The 18,443-nt window shown below is 45.1% G+C and overlaps 1 protein-coding gene across 1 annotated transcript in view; it reads right to left on the minus strand.

Moving 5' to 3' along the window:
* Positions 1-18,443, minus strand: part of LMX1A (LIM homeobox transcription factor 1 alpha) — a 163,311-nt gene that overhangs the window by 50,530 nt on the left and 94,338 nt on the right. Inside the window, exon 3 of the mRNA XM_004464833.4 lies at positions 4,225-4,457. Within this exon, the coding sequence (XP_004464890.1) occupies positions 4,225-4,457 (233 nt within the window). The remainder of the gene's footprint in view (positions 1-4,224; positions 4,458-18,443) is intronic.

The following is an 18,443-nucleotide window of genomic DNA, read 5'->3' on the forward strand; positions in this document are numbered from 1 at the left end:
CAAACATTCTAAATATGATCTGACTAATGTAAACAAAAATAATGGAACTCTAATCACATGTGAGGGACACAATAGTTGTATTAATGCAGTGACATCCTTTTGCCTCCTATTCACTTTTTGGTCTCCTAGAACCCCACATGAAAATCTAAGAAAACAGCCTCCGTTTCATATTTTCACAACTGAGTTTTGGAACCCAGTGGTTAGATTTCATCTCACTGACTTTGTGCTGTTCTGTTCACTTGTCAGAATCTTTTTGAACATTGAGAGTATCAGCTGCCACCCCAGTGTTCCCTGCCAGGTTTGTGTCATCTGTAAATTGAATAAACCTGCCTTCTGTGTCTTCATCCAAGTCATTGATAAAAACTTTAAAGATGACAGGCCATTCAATCATTCACTCAACAAATATTTATCAAGCACCTACAATCTGTAAAGCACGAGGACAGAAAGAGGAGAAGAAATTGTATTTCTGCTGGGACAGATCCTAAAATTGTTTGCTTTTTATAAACCCCTAATATGAGATGGACTCCTTTCCTTGAAGATTTAATTCAACTAATTAAGTACTTATTGATCACTTGCTCTTTTCTCAGCAGCTTACTAAGTATTGTTAAGGGAATAAAGGAATTAAAAACTACAACCTGCTTCTCTAAAGCTTGTCCTCTCATAAGTGAGGTGAGCTTTGGCACACAAAACATTTTAAGATGCAATATAGGCAGCATTTATATAAGTGGCAAAATGAGTAGCATAGACAATATATTTGATTATCGTTGAAATATTAATGTCACTTCAAGCTTCAAAAAGCCATCACAGGTTCTTAGATTTGAATAGGACAACAGAGGCTTTCAGGTATCCCTCCTCCCAATGGGGAGGTCTATCTCTTGAGCAACTTCCCTCTTTGTTAGCCCTAATCATTTGATTAGGTCTATTATTCTATGTTAGTCAAAAACTGCCTCCTTGTATATTTCTATCTATAGTGTGAGTATTCAGTGACTTTGTTGAATAACTGAATGAATGAATTCTGATTTGCCCTCTGAAGTTAGAACAAAATGTCTGACCCAACCACTTGAAGGCAACAATTATGTCCTCACTTAGTCTAAACTTTTCTAGCCTAAACATCTAAAATTCCTTCACTGACATGGTTTTGAGACTCCCGCACATCAATTTTGTGATTCATATAATGACTCCATGCCTGGCATACGGCAAGTACTTCAACTATGTCTACTGACTGAATACATGAATGAATGAACTGGAAAGCTCCAGTTGGTCAATAATGGTCTTAGAAAAAAGTGCCCAGAACTGAATATATTGCTGAAAATGTGGTCAGAAAAGTGAACCTCTTGCAGTTCTCTTGCTCTGGATGTTAGACTTCTATTAATGCTGCTTAAACCCAGCTTTCACTTTTTTACCTTTTTTGGGGGGTGGGGGGTGGTGGTGACCACAATGCCTTCTGTTGAGTTTGTTGTGATTAAAATCTGTACTTTTAACACAGGGACCAACTGGATAGCTTAGTGATCAAGTCCCACATAACTGTGTACAAGGAAGGCTAGTTCACAGCATTCATTCCCACATAAGAAACAATAGTGTGTCCTCTGGGTGCCCACGCCTTTTCTAAGGTCATGCTGGCATTCTGATCACTATGGGACTTAAGCCCTTAGGGAATGTGAAGATTTTCCAATAGTCTGGGAAGGAGACCTAAGTAGGTAGGCACAGCAAAACATTTGAAGGGAAATGATGGGATAAGCTGACCTGCTTATATCAAATGGATGACTTAGAAGTAGAGTTCAGAATGAGGCCAATTTAGAATGGGGCGAATTGCCCCAGGAGGAGACAGTCAACACGTCAGTGGCAGTGTTCCTGGAAAGAAGAGATCCCACCCCATCCAGCCAAATAAAACAAATCCAGGAAAACTACAACCAATGAGCCCTGTAGGACTTGAGATTGTCCTGGTGTCAATTAAGGCTACAACCAAGGTCAGCCCAGAAGAATCAGATGGGAGGTAAAAAGACAACAACACAACTGCTGTGAAAATGCTGCCGCTAGCCAGCATAAGTTAAGTACTAGCATTTATTGAGTACCAGGCTTTTAATGTGCCTTCTTCTCCAACAACAAACTTATTGGGTAGGTGCAATTATCACCATTTTACAGTTAGAGAACTTCAGCAACTTGACCAGTCACACAAATATGAGTGGAACAGCCAGGATAAGGCATGTGTTTTAGTTTGCTAAAGCTGCTCAAAACAGATACCATGAAATGCATTAGTTTTAACCATGGGAATTTATTAGCTTATAAGCTTACAGTTTTTGAGGCTGAGTAAACTGTCCAAATCAAGGCATCATCAAGGCAATGCTTTCTTCCTGAAGATCAGCAGCCCGCAGTCCTCAGCTCCTCTGCCCCATGGGAAGACACATGGCAGCATCTGCTGGTCTCTCCCTTCTCTTCCAGGTTTCACTGACTTCAGCTTCTTGCTTCCACAGCTTTTCTTCCTCCCTCCGTATTCATCCCATTTTATAAAGGACTCCACTAACAGGATTACGACCTACCCTGGGCTGTGGCTTAACTGAAGTAACCTCATCATAAATGTCCTACTTAACATGGGTATGCACCCACAGGAATGGATTAGCTTTAAGAACATGATTTTCTCGGTACATACAGTTTCAAGCCACCACAGCACGTTACCTGTTTCCAAAGCTGATGCACTTATGTGCCATGTCACAATGCTTTTGTTTCATGGGTTTGTACATTTGTTGAACAAAGATTTACCGAGCAGCGCTCAGTGTTCCAGACCTGTGCAAGGCCCCAAGGATACAGTGGTAAATAAGATACACAGCATCCTTCACAGAGCTTAGTGATCTGGAAGGAATGACAACCAACCCAACAAGTGGGAGAAATGTCACAGTAGGAGAATGTAAGGGAAACTCACCCACCATGGAGTATAAGGGAAGACTTCCCCCATGAAGTGGCCTTTATAGGGAAGTTTAAAGAATGTGCTAGCAAGAAAGAGAGAGAGGCAGAGAAGAAATAGACCTTTAGGATCTGGAAGTGAGTGAGACAGGCACTGGTAGGTGCTGGAGTCCAGCAAGCTTGGAGTATGGAGGGGCCAGAGCCTCCCAAAATGCTAAAGAGATAGGCTGAGTGAGATTAAAGTGGGTCTGGTAAGCCCTCCTGCCAGGAGTTTGGTAAAAGTTTTGATAAGCCCTCTTAAGAAAGAAATTGTCACCTCTGTGGATCTTACAGATTGTTGGAATAAAAGGGAGACCTGGATTAGACAAATGCTGCCCTGTGAGGGCCAACACCCTAGAATGTCATCCCATGCTTCATTTGGACAGTATTATTTCATTTCACTTCTCTGACTTTGTGAAACCTGCTCTGTGACATCTCCACACCTAGCTCCTCTCCTCCCCTCCCTCAAGGACAGTGAGGGGGGTGAGGGTCAGGTGTGTGATGATGAAGAGGAACATATACATTCTAGTTCCTGAATGTAATTCTCCAGGCCTTCGTCTTTCATGACATCTTCATGGCAGTTGAGGAAACACAGGCTTAAAGCATGGAAGTGACTGTGGTAGAATAAATAATAGGTTCCAATTCTTCACTCCCCTTTTGTAGTATTATATATCTCTAACCTGCCAGAGCCTCATGGTGCATGGAGTGTATCTCCCCTCCCCTTGACTTTGGGTTGGGCCATGTAACTTGCTTCTGGCCAACGGGATGTTAGCAGACACCATGTGAGCAGAAGCTTTAAATGTGCTTGTATGATTGGGCCTGCCCTCTTGAGCTTCTGCCATTGTCAGCAGAAGATCACGCCCTGTAGCTGCTGCTCCTTCAACCTGGATCCCAGAATGAATCACAGAGAGCAGACCTGAACCTGGCCTACAGCATGGAGCTAAACTCAGTTAAGATCAGCGGACCCCAAATGACTTGAAGACCTTCAGACTAAAATAGAGTCACTGCAGTTAACCTACAGACTTCTGAATGTGTGAGCACATGCTTATGGTTGTACGCCATAGGTTTTGGGGGGATGGGTTTTTGTTACACAGCATCATCATTGCAATAGCTGAGAAATAAGAGATACTCCAAACTTACAGGGAAGTTCTTAGAAATACAGAAATGCCTTGCCATGGAGCTGGGCTGCCCTGATGGCTGGTCCTCTGGGAAGGAAGCAGTATAGACTGCCAACCTGCCACACTCTACTTACTCCCCTGCATCCCCTGCCCGTTGTAGGATACTCACCTGAGTCTGAAGCTGCCGGGCTCACCAGGCTGAGCAACTCCCGCTCCTTCTCATAGTCCCCTTTGCAGAGCAGCTGTCCCTCCTTCAGGACAAACTCATCACCCTTCTGGAGCTGCCGTTCACAGACACAGCAGCAAAAGCAGCTCAGGTGGTACACGCTCTTCTGGGCCCGCATAACAAACTCGTTGGGTGCGATGGCCTCGAAGCAGCCCCCACATTTGACAGCAAACAGCCTAGCAGCAGGGGAGAAAGTGAGGGTATGCACTGTGAGTAAGGTCTGCCCTGCGCCCAGGTCTCCCCTCAAGTCAACAGCAAAAGGACCTCCAAAGCACTGAGACCAGGATATTTGGAACAGAATACTCTTTAAATCAAGGTGTATTTATTCCCTGAGGTTGAAATAAAATCATTTGGTTGAGTTACACTACCAAAGGCTTGCTGGCAGAATGGCATCTGAGGATGCCCAGGGCATATTATTGGGTGTGGTCTATGGCACAGCGTTCCTCAAGGCTGCTGTCAGGAAGGCTCCCCAGCATCCCTGGGCCAGCTCATTATTTAAAACATCAATAGCAATAACACAAAGTTGTCCAGACCCACTCCTATCCGTGTACAGGAGGATGTGGCTCCAGATTGTGAATTTTAACAGGTTCTCCGGGGCCTTCTGATACATAATCCAATTTTTGAGAGATTAACTGCTGTATCCCAACTTCCCAGCCTGACATTCACTGCCCTCAAAAATCTGTAATCAGCCCTTTTCTGAGGACCTAACTCCTATTTTGTCTCACTTGTTTTCAACAAACCGTTTAGAGAGTGTCAGAGTAATAGGTCCCAGCACTGAGAAGGTGAATAAAAGAAAATCCCTTCCTGAAATGAGTTCAGGCTAATGGAAGAGAGAAATGTGTCCAAATAACTACAGTAGAGGCGTGAGAGGAGGGACATGGGAGCACAAAAGAGGAAACATTGGTCAGGGATTTGCATTTTATTATGCATTCAATAAATCTTGGTCCAGCAAATGCTAGGAAGGAAGGCAGGGCTGGCAGGTGTAAAGGGTGGGGTGGGGGGTGGGAGAGGAGGCATTCCAGGCAAAGGGAACAGCCTATGCAAAGGCCTGAGGTCACGAAAGTGCAGCTGTGCTCTCATGACGGTGTGTACTCCAGCAGGAGGCTGCAGAGGGCTTTGAGGGGAGCACTGCACTCCAAGGAGCTGGACATCATTTGGCAAGCAACGAAAGATTTCTTAACATGGTAAGTGCCACGTTTTGGAAAAAGAACTCCTGGCATTGTGAGGGGTGGAGTAGAAATCGAGTTAGACAGGTGAGTGAAGGGAGGCGGCTCAGAAGTACTAAATATCAGGACTCACACAGAAGCAGGGACCTCGCTGGAGGAGGCAGCAGAACCCACAGCTTGGAGTCTGGGCGGGGATGAGGAATACTGCAGCTCAGAGAACCACTCCCAGACTTCTGGTGTGCTTCCTGGTGGTGATGATAATGCCAGGACTCCCTTACACAACATGCCTGATTTCCCCCTCTGTTTATGCCAATCCATTCTCCAGGAAAGCCCCTTCTTCCCCGTTTAATGTGTCTGAATCCAACCCCACCCTTCCAGACAAAGCAGCTCCCACCTTCTCCATAAACCCTGCCCTGAGCACCCACTGGTCCCAGCCTGGAGAGACTGCCCCTCCTTTAAATACCTATAACTTGAATTGTCTGTGCTGGGTTTTGGCAGTTACCTAGAGCAGGAGCAAGAGGAATGGATTCTGCCACCAGCTCTACAGATAGTTGTCTGCAAAACCTCAGGCAGGTTGTACACCCCCTTTGCACCCCCTTTGCTGCTATTAAAGAGGTTAGGCCAGACAATCCCTTTTAGCTTTCTCACAATTCCATCTAGTGATATGAAGAGATAGTATTACCATCATTGCTTCATATCCCCAACTTAAAATATCATCTCATTCTTGCCTTTTTTTTTTTTGGTTTATTTATTTATTTCTCTCCCCTTCCCCCTCTGCCCCCCCCCCCAGTTGTCTATTCTCTGTGTCCATTTGCTGCGTGTTCTTTGTCTGCTTCTGTTGTTGTCAGTGGCACGGGAATCTGTGTCTCTTTTTGTTGCGTCATCTTGCTGTGTCAGGTCTCCGTGTGTGCGGCGCCATTCCTGGGCAGGCTGCACTTTCTTTCGCACTGAGCGGCTCCTTACAGGACGCACTCCTTGCGCGTGGGGCTCCTCTACGCAGGGACACCCCTGCGTGGCAGGGCACTCCTTGCGGCATCAGCACTGCACGTGGGCCAGCTCCACACGGGTCAAGGAGGCCCGGGGTTTGAACCATGGACCTCCCATGTGGTAGACGGACGCCCTAACCACTGGGCCAAGTCCACTTCCCTTGTTCTTGTCTTCTGATTTTACTTTTCACATATTTAAACTCATCTTGCCAATAGCTTGTACTGCAAGGACAAGGCCTATGGAATATGTATGTTTTCCACAACCTCTTCTATGTGGGAGATATATGAAAAAAGACGACTTGATTTGACCTGTGGATCTAATGTGCTCACCCTTTTCCTGAAATAAAATGTATAATGAGCCTAGCTTAGGAGTGAACACATAGTAGGTACTCAGCAAAGGTTGTTCTCTTCCTTGTCAACCCAGGTCAGGGTTGCCTATGAACCACCTCACATTTAGAATAGATCTCTCTGTGTTTTGTTAATATTATTATTACCTCATGATTATTTACCTAATTGCCTTTGTCAAAGCCCTTGGCCCCAGAGCAAAGATAACATACTCTAAAAATATCTCTGGGTATTTGGATATTCATTATACTATTTCCAAAATAAAGAGTTGTTTTAATTTTTAAAGTAGTAGCACAGGGGAAGGAAAACATCTTCCCTCTCCAAACACTCTCTGTTTGTCCTCGCATACCAGAGGAGTCAATGGTTGTGGAAAGGTCAGATGGTGTAAGAGAAAGGATGCCCGGGGGGATGGAACGGCCAGAATGAGCTCTGAGAATTTAAAACTCCATGCCCCTCCCTTCTTCAGATGCACAAAGACAAACAGGGGCTGACACAGGGGCCAGCCAGAGCTGGTGCTGCCTCATTCTGCTAATGAGCCCCACCTTGGCAGGGGTCACGGGAACGTGAATAACTGAAGAGTATTTTCTTACAGGCCAAGCACCGTGATGGCCAAAGTGTGACCAACCCACGTCAGAAGCTCACTCTCACACTCATTCACACACCGTTTTTCCTTGACTTATTCAGAAGTAGCCACTGTGTAGGCCACAATTCAGCATACACTCTGTGTCTCTGCAAAGAGGGTAGGAAAAGAAGCCACCACCTGACAGCAGCCGGGTGCATAAACAAGCTAAGCTGCGAGTCTGTTACGTGCCAGGTGCCCTCATAGGCCCAGGAGGACAGTTTGGCCCTGTGGAGCACATAGGCTAGTGGAAGAGGGAGCAAAGAAAGAAAGAAATAGACTAATCTTATCTGCCTTGAGGGATTTACCTTAAGGAAGCAGAAGATAAGAACAAGACACAGAAATGTCCCATGAGCACGAAACAGAATGGTATAAATCCATAGTCTGTTCATAATATTTCATCACTTCACAGCCCAAAAAATGTACTTGCTCTTGACTCTAAGGCTATGCAAAAGTGCATGGTGTGTTTGTGCTGAAAGTTTCCTGGAGGAAGGGAAATGTTTTGAGGGTGGAGGGAAGAGGAAGTTGGCACAAGAGAGAGGGAGGCCATTCGAACTCTAAGAGCAAAGGAAGCACAGGCTGGCAGAGGAGAAAGAAGGGGCCTCCCCTGATCCACTAGAGAGCAGCCTCCCAGGAGAGAGGACAGCTTGGGGGAAATGCCAGCACAGCTTGGCCATGCCAGAACATGTGCTGCCTCACTCACCCCAGATCACCTCCATCCTCCCTGCCCCGGGCCATCGATCAGGGGCAGGCTTATCAGGATGCGCCTGCGCCTCAACTTCAGAAAGCAGGGTGAGGTAGGGGGACATTCCAAAGTGTGGGTGTGGCTCTTTCACCACTAACAAGGTGTGCTACAGCCCCAAGCCCACCACTCTAGCTACCAGTAGCCGTTCCCCTGCCCTCTCCCTTCTTCCCCGTGCCTGGTGTTCACCGGTGTAGGTTTTCAATTGTGTCTGGACCTCTGGGAACACCAGTCCCTGGGATATTTGTCTTTACTCTCTCCCTCCATGCTGGACACCGCATTCAGCAGAAAATCCACCCGGTTCATCTCTGGGGCCCGAGCCCCCTGCTTCCCCCACCATCACTGTTTGTCAACCTGAACAAACTAATCAAAGCTCTTCCAGGAGCTGGTCAAAGGCCCTTTGTCCCCCTTCTCCTGGAATGAACTGTTAAACAGACTCAAGACAAATGCTCCCAGGGAGTCAACAAGCACTTGAGAATCTGCAGCAGCAGGTGGTAGCATCTGTGCTTGTCTAACTTCTACCCTGTTAATCTCCTCCTCTTTCTCCTCTTCTCTTCTTAATTTTATCCTTCACTCCAAAAATGTCCCTGGAGCTGGAGAAGAGAGGGACAGTGGGGAAGAGCTCCACAAAGAAGCCCACCATGTTGATTCAGGAGCTGGAGGAAGTGGTAGGAGATACCTGGGCTCAAGTCCTGAGGTGGTCATGGTCAGTGGGGATTTCAGACCAGAGAAAGGGGAGCACACCTGTTTCTCTCCAGCTTCTCCATCAGCTCTCCCCCTCTGGGCCCAGACCAGGTCAGCCTCAGCTGACCACCTTGTCTCTAGTTAGCCTCACCAACCCGAGAGTGATTCAAGGGGAAAAAGAGCATGCACAGAGTGCACCACCTGCACGCCAGATGTGTACACAGCTGTATGGGTACCACCATGGACCCAGCTGCCAACTACACACCTCCCACAAGTTGTTTTCTCTAAGGCTCAGACAAGCAGAGAAAAGGATTTGTTCAAAAGTCCAGGTCGTAATTAAAACACAGGCTGTCTCTTCCTAATGCCCTGGACAGCATCCCCCACGGTCACTTCCCCCTCTGCATGCTAATGAGACCTCATTCTGGGTTCAGAGCCTGGCAGACGGGCTGGGCCCTGGAAAGCCAGGCAAGTTTCCCAGACACATCCAGCCCTTCCAGGCGCACATTATCAGGCTCAACTTTACCCACCATTATAAATTCTCCCACCCCTGGAAACTCCATTCCTCAACCCTTCTTTGCATCTCAGCGCCCTGTGTGAAATGGAGATAACAGTATCCACCTCAAGAAAATGCATCTACACAGCACTCAGTTACTGTTCTCCTTCCCCAACTGAGCACTCTCAGTGGGGAAGGCCCTGGGGGGCGCAGTGATAAGTAGGGCCATCCCTGCCCTCAGGGAGCTCGCATTCTCTAGCAGGGTGGGAGACCCTAAAGGAAGGACCACAGCAGGGCCCGTTAGGGATATGGAGGAGGGCAACAGTGAGGACTGGCCCAAGAGAAAGCCATCTGCTAGGCTTAGGCTAGAGCTCCCAGGATCTTTTGTCTTCTCCTGCCTCCTCCTTCTCTTCTTCCCTCTCTCCCCCCACCTTTTCCTGCTCCCTCTGGTCCTGCCCTACTCCATCTAGCAGGCAGGGAAACTTGGAGTTTGGCTAAACATCCATTTGATGACTTGCTTATGTCTCCTCTTATATAGCCACAAGATGTAAGATGCATAACGTTTACTTTTTGGTGAGAGACCCTGGATCCGCAGGCTCTGCCACTGCTTGGAAGCACGTCGCTTACTCTCTGGAAGCCTCAGTTCAGCTGTAAAAGGCAATAATCATGTCTACCTTTCTGGATTAGTGAGGGTTAAATGAGAACATGAATGTGGGAAACTTTGTGACCCATAAAATACAACAATTTTTAGTCAATTTTATTTGTCCCACCCCCATCTTTTGACCTTTGTTGATGGTTTTTTGGTGGTTTTTTGTTTCTTTTTTGCCCCAAAGGTGGTCCTCAGTGCCTAAGAGTCTCCCGAGTCTTCTTCTAAGAGAATACTTGTTCTTGACATCTCAGCAGTGTGAGTCCTTTCCCACCTCCTCCTGGTTCTGACATCTGCATTACTTCATCCCCCAAAAGGACAACACTGACCCCAGGAGATGCACCGCTTGTGGGCCACCAGGCCGAGCATGATGCCTCAAAGTGCATCTTCTCAGCACCACCAGCCAAGATAATCCAAGGGAAGCAGTCCTTGTAGCCGACCTCCAGTCACCCAGCCCTAAGCTAGGTGCTATGTGGGACACCAAAGAGAATAAGGATGGGCCACCTGACTTAGGGAACGAGCATGGGACTTGGAGTCAGAAGACCTGGCTCAAGGTTTCTTCCCTTTTCCTAAGGGAGAAGCCACTGCCTTTCCTGGGACTCTACTTCCTAATCATAATGGGAAAATATTGCCCTAGATCTTTGTTATATCAAGAATTCCTAAGTAGCTGGGGAGAGGTAACTGTGCTATTTCCCATGTTTCCTTACCTCACATCCTTCGACCAGAAGAGCCCACTCTGCCAGCACATAAATCCAAGTCTCTAATAGTGTTTCAGCATGGCATTGCCTTGTTATAATTCTGCAAACAAAAAGTTTTCCAGGAACACAGCATTTATACATATATACACACACATATATGTACATGTATTGGTATATGTATATGTATGTATATATGTACATGTGTGTATAAAAATGCTTACCTCTCTTCTTGTACAACCACAAGCTATAAGACGCACAATTTTTAGTTTTGGTGAGAAGGGTTGGCCTCCAGGCAGTGTGGCTTGGAACACATTACTTAACCTCTTAAGGCTCAGTTTGCTTGGAAGTAAAAGGCAATAATGATATCTACATTCCTGGACTAATGAGGGTTAAATGAAACCATGGATATGGAGTACTTTGTCACCTATGAGTATTTTGTGACCTATAGTGACCTATACGAATATAACAGTGAAAGCTAAAAGGGATCATATATACGGGTACACACACAGCAGCTAAGGCCAGACATGTACATATCATTTCTAGAAAAGATGCTTGAAAAAAGAATTTTGTTCCTAAGACATGTTGGAAACCCACTGGGTAGAAAATTTCCTAAACTATTCCCACTTTTAAGTTTCATCTTTTATTACAGGGTTAGAAAAATCTCTCCAACCCTCTAGTGAAGGACAAAAGAAAGTTTCAAAAGCAGGTATGCACTTGGGATGATGGAAAAGTTTTGGTAATGGATGATGGCAATGGAAGCACAACCCTGTGAATGTAATTAACACCACCGCACTGTATACTTGACAGTGGTTAAAGTGGGAGATGTCATATTGAATATATGTTAACACAATCACAATTTTGAAAATAAACTTTTTTTTCAATAAAAAGCAGATATGAAGACTTAACACCTGAGAAACTACTAGGGAACTAGTCTAAAGCTATCAACAAGAAAGAGGAGCAGAACTTGAGGAGACAACAGAACACCTCTGTCATGAAGGAATTACAACAGCAGGATGGTTGTAATTCAGTAGGATGGCTGGAACACAATGTGGACACTTGCATTTTGGTGCTGGTTATGTGATCCTAGGAAAATCACTGCACCATTCTGAGCATTGGGGTCCTCAATATTAGAAGATATTTCAGCTCCAAAACTGAAGGAAAAAAAAAAGAAGTTTGTGGAGGACAGTAATAAGGGGAACTAATCTTTATTGAAATCCCCCTCAGGATCAGTAACTTATTTATTCCCTTGCTGAATTTGTAGGGTAAGAGGAAATAGAACTGTTTTCTGAACTCAAAGAGAATTATACCCACATTTCGGCTCAGCTTGGTTCATGATGTCCCTTCTCCACAGGAAAGAGACACACTGGGATGGCTGATTCATGGGCCTTTTTCCCTTTTTCTCATTTCTCTCCTATACACTCACTGTTTCCCTAGAAGAAACCATTTGAAAGAAAAAGCAAATAAGACAGCTGCCTCCATTGGCAGAAGGTTTCCTGGTAGGCCCACTGTTTTGTAGGAGGTCCTGGGACTCTGCTGCCTGCAGATGAGTGAAAGGCAGGAGTTGGGCAACAAGACGATCCCTTCAGGGTACTCAGTTCCTGGGCCCCAAAGTATCTGAAAGGAAAGAAATCTTCCCTCTATAGGTTTGGGTAAAGAGCAAATGATGTCTTGGAGACTCTCTATGACCCAAAACCAAGGGTCTGCCCCTTTGCCAGAAAGACTGGAAACAGGACAATTCTTGCTGGGGCCCCATTCACTAGGTCACCTGGTGGGGGATCACCATTTTCGAGGCCTATGCAGAAATGTTGGCCAAAGGGATGGGGATGTACCAAGGAAGGCTCAAGGCAGCCCAGCCAGAAAGAGACTGAGTTATGGAAATAGAGCATAGCACAAGGAAGCAATGTGGCAGAATCAAATAAAACTGTGTCCAAGACCCTACTCCACCACTTAATAGCTATGTGACATTAGTCAGGCTATTACAGCCTTAATTTCCTAATCTATAAAATGCAAATAATGAAAGACCCAACCTCATAGGGCCTCAACTAGCTAATACACAAAAACTGCTTAGCATAATACTTGGGATATGGTAAATATGCAATAAAATGCTTGTTATTATAATGGTGATGATGGTGATGATGATGACAATGACAATGATGATGATATAGAAAAAAAGATGAGAATAAAATATGAAAGAGAAGGAAGTAAAAAAGATGATGAATCATGATGCCAGAGGCTGGGAGCTTCTGGATTAGAGAAAGAGGCATGGGAAGAGACAGACTGGGGCAAGTAGTTCAGAACTAAGGTCATGAACAATGCAAGTTTTTCAGGGGTGCTAGCCGTGGGCTTGAGAGCTCGACTTGACAGTATAGCAGAATCAAGAAGAGCCTACCAGCTCTGAGTTCCCACCTGCCACAATGCAGCCTATGCACGCAGGATTTATCTAGATCTACCCTACTAACATGCACCTCTGGCATGGTTGGGTAGAATGCCTTCTTGCTCCATATATCAAAGTATAATAAAAAGCAAGTGGTGAAGTGAGCTTTAATTTTTTTCTCATTGGCAATATGCCTGGCTTTTTGACTCATGAGTTCCCATGACTTCCTCCAACCTCCCACCCCCACCCCATCTTCCACTGGACACCAGACACTAGATGCCTTGCCATCCCCATGTCTATCAGGCTGATAATACAACTTCCCATATACAGGAATACTGCATATTATAGCAGCCTTGTGCAAATCCTAAGCTATCCCAGACAAGGGCTTTGCGATCCATGAGGACTGAGCAGGAATGTAAGGGAAGTTCCCATTAGGACACTTCAGAGGGTTCCTGAACTAAAGGTACATTTGGCTGAGATCTTTATTAACCTTTACCCAGAGTCTGCAGGCCCCCAAGGCAGTTTCTCAACACCTCCATGCCATAGACAAATGCGTGGAAGGATGGAGGACAAAATAACCACACAAAAAGTCCTGAGTCCTATTGGAGACCAACTGGTTGTATACTATTTTTGCCCACTCTGAAGTATGAAATCAAAGTATCTCGGACAGTAGGCCACTACAGATCATGCCACTTTCCATAGGTACCGCTGAAACTAACTTAGATTGGGTACATGAAACCATTGGTTTAGAAAGTAAGAGAGAGCCTTGGGCAACTCTAACAAGAAGGCAGCAATCCCTGTGCCACTCAGTTTCCACCCTCTCCACCAGGGGACAGCATAGCAGCACTCATTAAGTGCCATGTTGACTTGGTAACTGAGGTCATCCAGGCACAGAGACAGCTATTGGCCATAAGCCAAAACTGTCTGTCGGGGAAATCTGCTGCTGGGAGTCTGGGAGACAATGTGGTTAAACTGAAGGAGAGATGGTGAGAGAAGAGTATTCAAAAGTTTTGGGAACCAAAAGCATGGCTTGTGGCCTTAGAAGTAGTGACACAAGCAACCTTGTCAGCTGGCTCAAGGTCTCTGTCCTTGAGGCTGAGCCAACACCACCACAATAAGCCACTGAGCACGTGGTGCTGGGGCGGTGGGAAAGTCTGCTGGGACAATAGAAGTGGCAGGATCTTCTATAGGAGACAGTCTCAAGACTCTGCAGTGGTGAGAAAATGGAAAACAATAAGTGGCTGGCAGAGCCAATTGGAGTCTCTGTCTCCCTGCGGCTCCTGGGGAGCGGTGAGGAGGACCATACAATGGGATGAACAAGTGGGAGAGAGAACTGCTAAGTATGATGTCTGTACAACCCAGAGGCTCTGTGAGCCGCTGGCCTCACTGAGAAGTACAGTGCCACGCACATGGCTATTGCAAATGATGCTGGCAATGGGCGGCTTTTACCTTAAAATGTTGACTAAGTAATTTTCTTGTTCTCACAAAGCATCTATTCCAGTTCAGCAATGCACAGTGGGAAAAGAACAGCTTTTGAAGTCTGATAGGACCTGGATTCAAATCTTGGTTCTACCTTTGAGAACTTGAGCAAGTCACAGACCCTCGTGGAACTTCAGTGTCTTTATCTATAAATTGAGATCATAACTATCTTATAAGCTATTTTGAAGATTAAATAAGAAAATGCATTTGAAATATCTGATACATACCAGTTGTTCTCAATAAGCAGTAGCTATAAACTTTCTTTATTGAAACCAATTTAATATATCTGCTGTGCAAATATTTGTATAAGATAATTCCTTTTAAGACTGCAAACTGAGTTAAAGGTAGAACTTCAGAGGTACTCTGCAGCTCTGTTCTTCATTATTTCAGCGAATTAAATCAAACTTCAACAAGCCCTTCATGTTATTATAGAAGGGAACAATAGACAAATATGAAGGGCCAAATACTTGAGAAGAGACTGGGAGTGCATTTCATTCAAGCAACTATGGCTATGGTCTACCCTAACCCAAAACAAATATTGACGCTCACCAACCAGTGTTGACCATCACCCACAGTCATTGCCTAACACCCAGCATATGTTCGGGAAGTCAGCAGCTCCATGTTTAGCCAACCAGGGCCAACAGTTGCTATTTGGCTAATGCTGACATTGTCTGGCAAACATTTGGAACAGACCCTTTCCCCATATCATTTCCGTGCTCCACTGACTACTTCTTACTGATACTGCTGACCACTGTGTGCACCTGCACAGAGACGTCCACCCTAACTGTCAGACCTCTGAAAGGCCAGACAACCTCTCCCCTCAGGCCTGGGAAGGTGGGAAAGAGCCTGACCTAAGAGAAAGCTAAGATTTTGAGAGCGCCTTCCAGAGCCTAGGGCTCAGTCAGTGATCAAGAAACAAAAGAGGCTAACAAAGCCCATGTGGGGTGGAATGTGTCCCCAGGCTCTTCAGCACTGCAGCAACCTTCCGAGCAGTCCAGTGTACAGACAGTGGGGGGGAGAGCCAATCTCTCTTGCCTAGAAGCTTTCTCCCCCACCCCGCAGCCTTTCTTCTTTGCCAGAACCCAGGAAGCTGTCTATGAGTCAGGTCCCAGAGCAAAAGACTGTGGTAAAACCTTGGCTCCAATAACCTAAGTCAAGGTGGCACAACTTGTAGACTTTCCATGTTGTCACACAGACATGCAAAAATGGCAAGAAACATAAAACAGACATATGGAAAATGTATGTTTTCTTTTTAGGGAGTTAAAGATTTGGTTTCCTTTAAAAATGTCCATTTTCCTTTCCCTTCATCCTCATTAGTCTCCTGGGACACACTTAAACATACCCAGCAAACAACAGAACTGGGGAAGGAGGTATTTTTAACTAATATTCTGGGCACAGATTCCTATTGTTCCACAATTTTTGGCTTGGCTGGATGGCAGGGGGCCAATACAATGTACACTCTTACAAAGAATGTGTATGTCTCGGGTTCTGTAAGATTGTGTGTGTGTGTAATGATTGGAAGGTCAAGGACATTATTGATGGTGCTTTGATGGGAAAGATTCTGAGATCCCAGCAGGGGGCAACACTGAGCTCTCTGCAAATCCTGTTTGCTTTGTCTTTTTTCACCATCACTTCTCATCATTACCATTGCAATACATATATATGCACACACACACACACAAAAGCCATATTGTCACAACATAAGAGCTCCAACAGTCTATATTAGGAACTAGGTATATTTTTGAAGCTCACTGATTACGTTCCTCAGTCATCTGATACAGTGCCTAGCATACAACAGATGTTCAAAACACTGACAGTTGTTACTATATTCCTCCTCCTCACACATAACCTCTCTACTGAAGGACCACCCAGTCTTCTAGGACACACACACACAAAAAAATTCACTGACAATTTGAGTAAAAATCTTCCATCATGGCGTAAAACCTATAGGAAGCTACCATGTTAGGGTTTCCCTTTCTATTTGAGGGATGGAAAAGATCTCTGGATAATCTGAATGCCTTCAATTCAAAGAGTTCAAAGTGTGTGCAATCTTGTATAACATCACAGCTCTGAGCTAAGTGGAAGAAGGTTGGAATCTATTATCCTTATCGTACAGAGGGCAAAACTGGTATCCCAGCCAGGTATAGCATTTTATACAAATTCCCAAAATTCAGCAGAGGTGGAGCCTGAGCAAAAATGCTGATGTACTGAACCTCTAAGGCAGCCACTTTCCTATGAAAATGTGCTGCCTTCCTTTCAAGTGCGATGTCAGAAGTCTTGAGAACTTCATAAGGGTTTCAATGCCATCTGAACCAGTGGAAGTGGGAGAGTTGTTTCTTGTTTTTATTTTTACTCTTCAACCATTTACACTTTTTACCCTTCAACTCTCTTTCCACCCATTAAAAACTGGAAGATACAATGAACTTTCATTGTCTGCCTTGTGTAATCAAAATCTAGAGGTTGCATTCCCAGTTGAAATTCTCACCTACCCAGACTCCCTTGCAGCTAGGGGTGCCTATGGGAACCAGTACTGACCAATGAATACAGTTCCTCTAGTGGAGGGGTGGGGGAGATTCTGGAAAAGCTACTGTTTTTTTTTTTTTATAAAAGGAAAAGACTCTGCTAGCACATACATATTGCTCTTTACCTTTTCTCTTCTTTCTATCTGGAATGCAAATGCAATATCTAGAAATGAAACAGTCATCTTGGGACCAAGAGAATGAAAGCCATCTGTTAAAGGATTCAGAGAAAGACAAAAGAAACCTGAATCCTTGATGGATTCCTTGAGCAGCTGCATCATCCTTGGACTTCCTACTTCCTGACTTCCTTTAAGTGAGAAAAATAAAAGCTCTTTTTGATTAACCCATTGTAGTCAGGATACAGTCATATATATGAAGCTGAATGCATTCCCATTCTAGGCTCTTAGATGCTGACCAGCTAATAGGCCCTTCCCTTTCCATCTGACACCTAATGTGCCCTGAAAACCTTTCTAGGGACTACTCTTCCACTTAGGCTCTAGATGACATTGCTTCACACCTAATCAAGGGCTATTATAAATTCTCCATCTCTCTATATAAGTTATACATATTTCTTAATTCTCCCATATTGGAGGGCAAAACCTGATACACTTCTTTATTTTGTAGAAAAAAAAATCTGCTCTGCTTACTGTCTTCAATTTTTTCCTCTCACTTTCTTTTAAGGCAAATCCAGCCAGGGTCTTGTCTCCCCGTTTCTAACAAAACTGTCCCTTTAAGCTCACTAATAGCATCCACATTGCTCAGTCCTCATGATACTGAGCCCAGCAGCAGCATTTGACGTAGCTGGTCACTTGGCTTCCAGGGCGCTGAACCTCTTGGTTTTCCTCCTACCTCACTGGCCATTCCTTATTGGTCTCCTTTGCAATTCCTCCTCATCTCGCTGACCTTGAAATGTTCCTTCCTGCTCTCTACCTACACTCAATTCCCTTGGAGGTCCTGTCCAGTCCCAGGGCTTTAAGTATCATTTCTATGCCAATTGGCTTTGAGATTTTTACCTCTACCCCAGATCTCTTTCCTAAATCTAGATTGTATGTCCAATTACCTACTCAATATGTTCACTTTACAAAGCCAAAATAGGATGCCTGATCTTTTTCCATCTCCCACATCCTGGCTCAAATTTGCTCCAACCACAGCTTCCCCCTATTCTGTTGCTGGCACCTACATTCTTCCTGTTGCTCAGGGCAAAATTCTTAGAGTCGTTCTTGACTCCTCTCACCCAAGTCCCTCATCACCAAGCTGTGGACAAACCCCTTCTGCTCTACCTTCAAGGCATGACCAGAATCTGATCACTTATCATCTCCCCTGAAGAGCCTCCTAAAGGACCTCCTGCCTCCTCTTGCCATCCCTCTACCCCCAGCTTATCACACAGCAACCAGGGTGGATCCTATTAAAA

Source organism: Dasypus novemcinctus, chromosome 13, assembly GCF_030445035.2.
Source record: "Dasypus novemcinctus isolate mDasNov1 chromosome 13, mDasNov1.1.hap2, whole genome shotgun sequence".
In the NCBI taxonomy this organism is placed as follows: domain Eukaryota; kingdom Metazoa; phylum Chordata; class Mammalia; order Cingulata; family Dasypodidae; genus Dasypus; species Dasypus novemcinctus.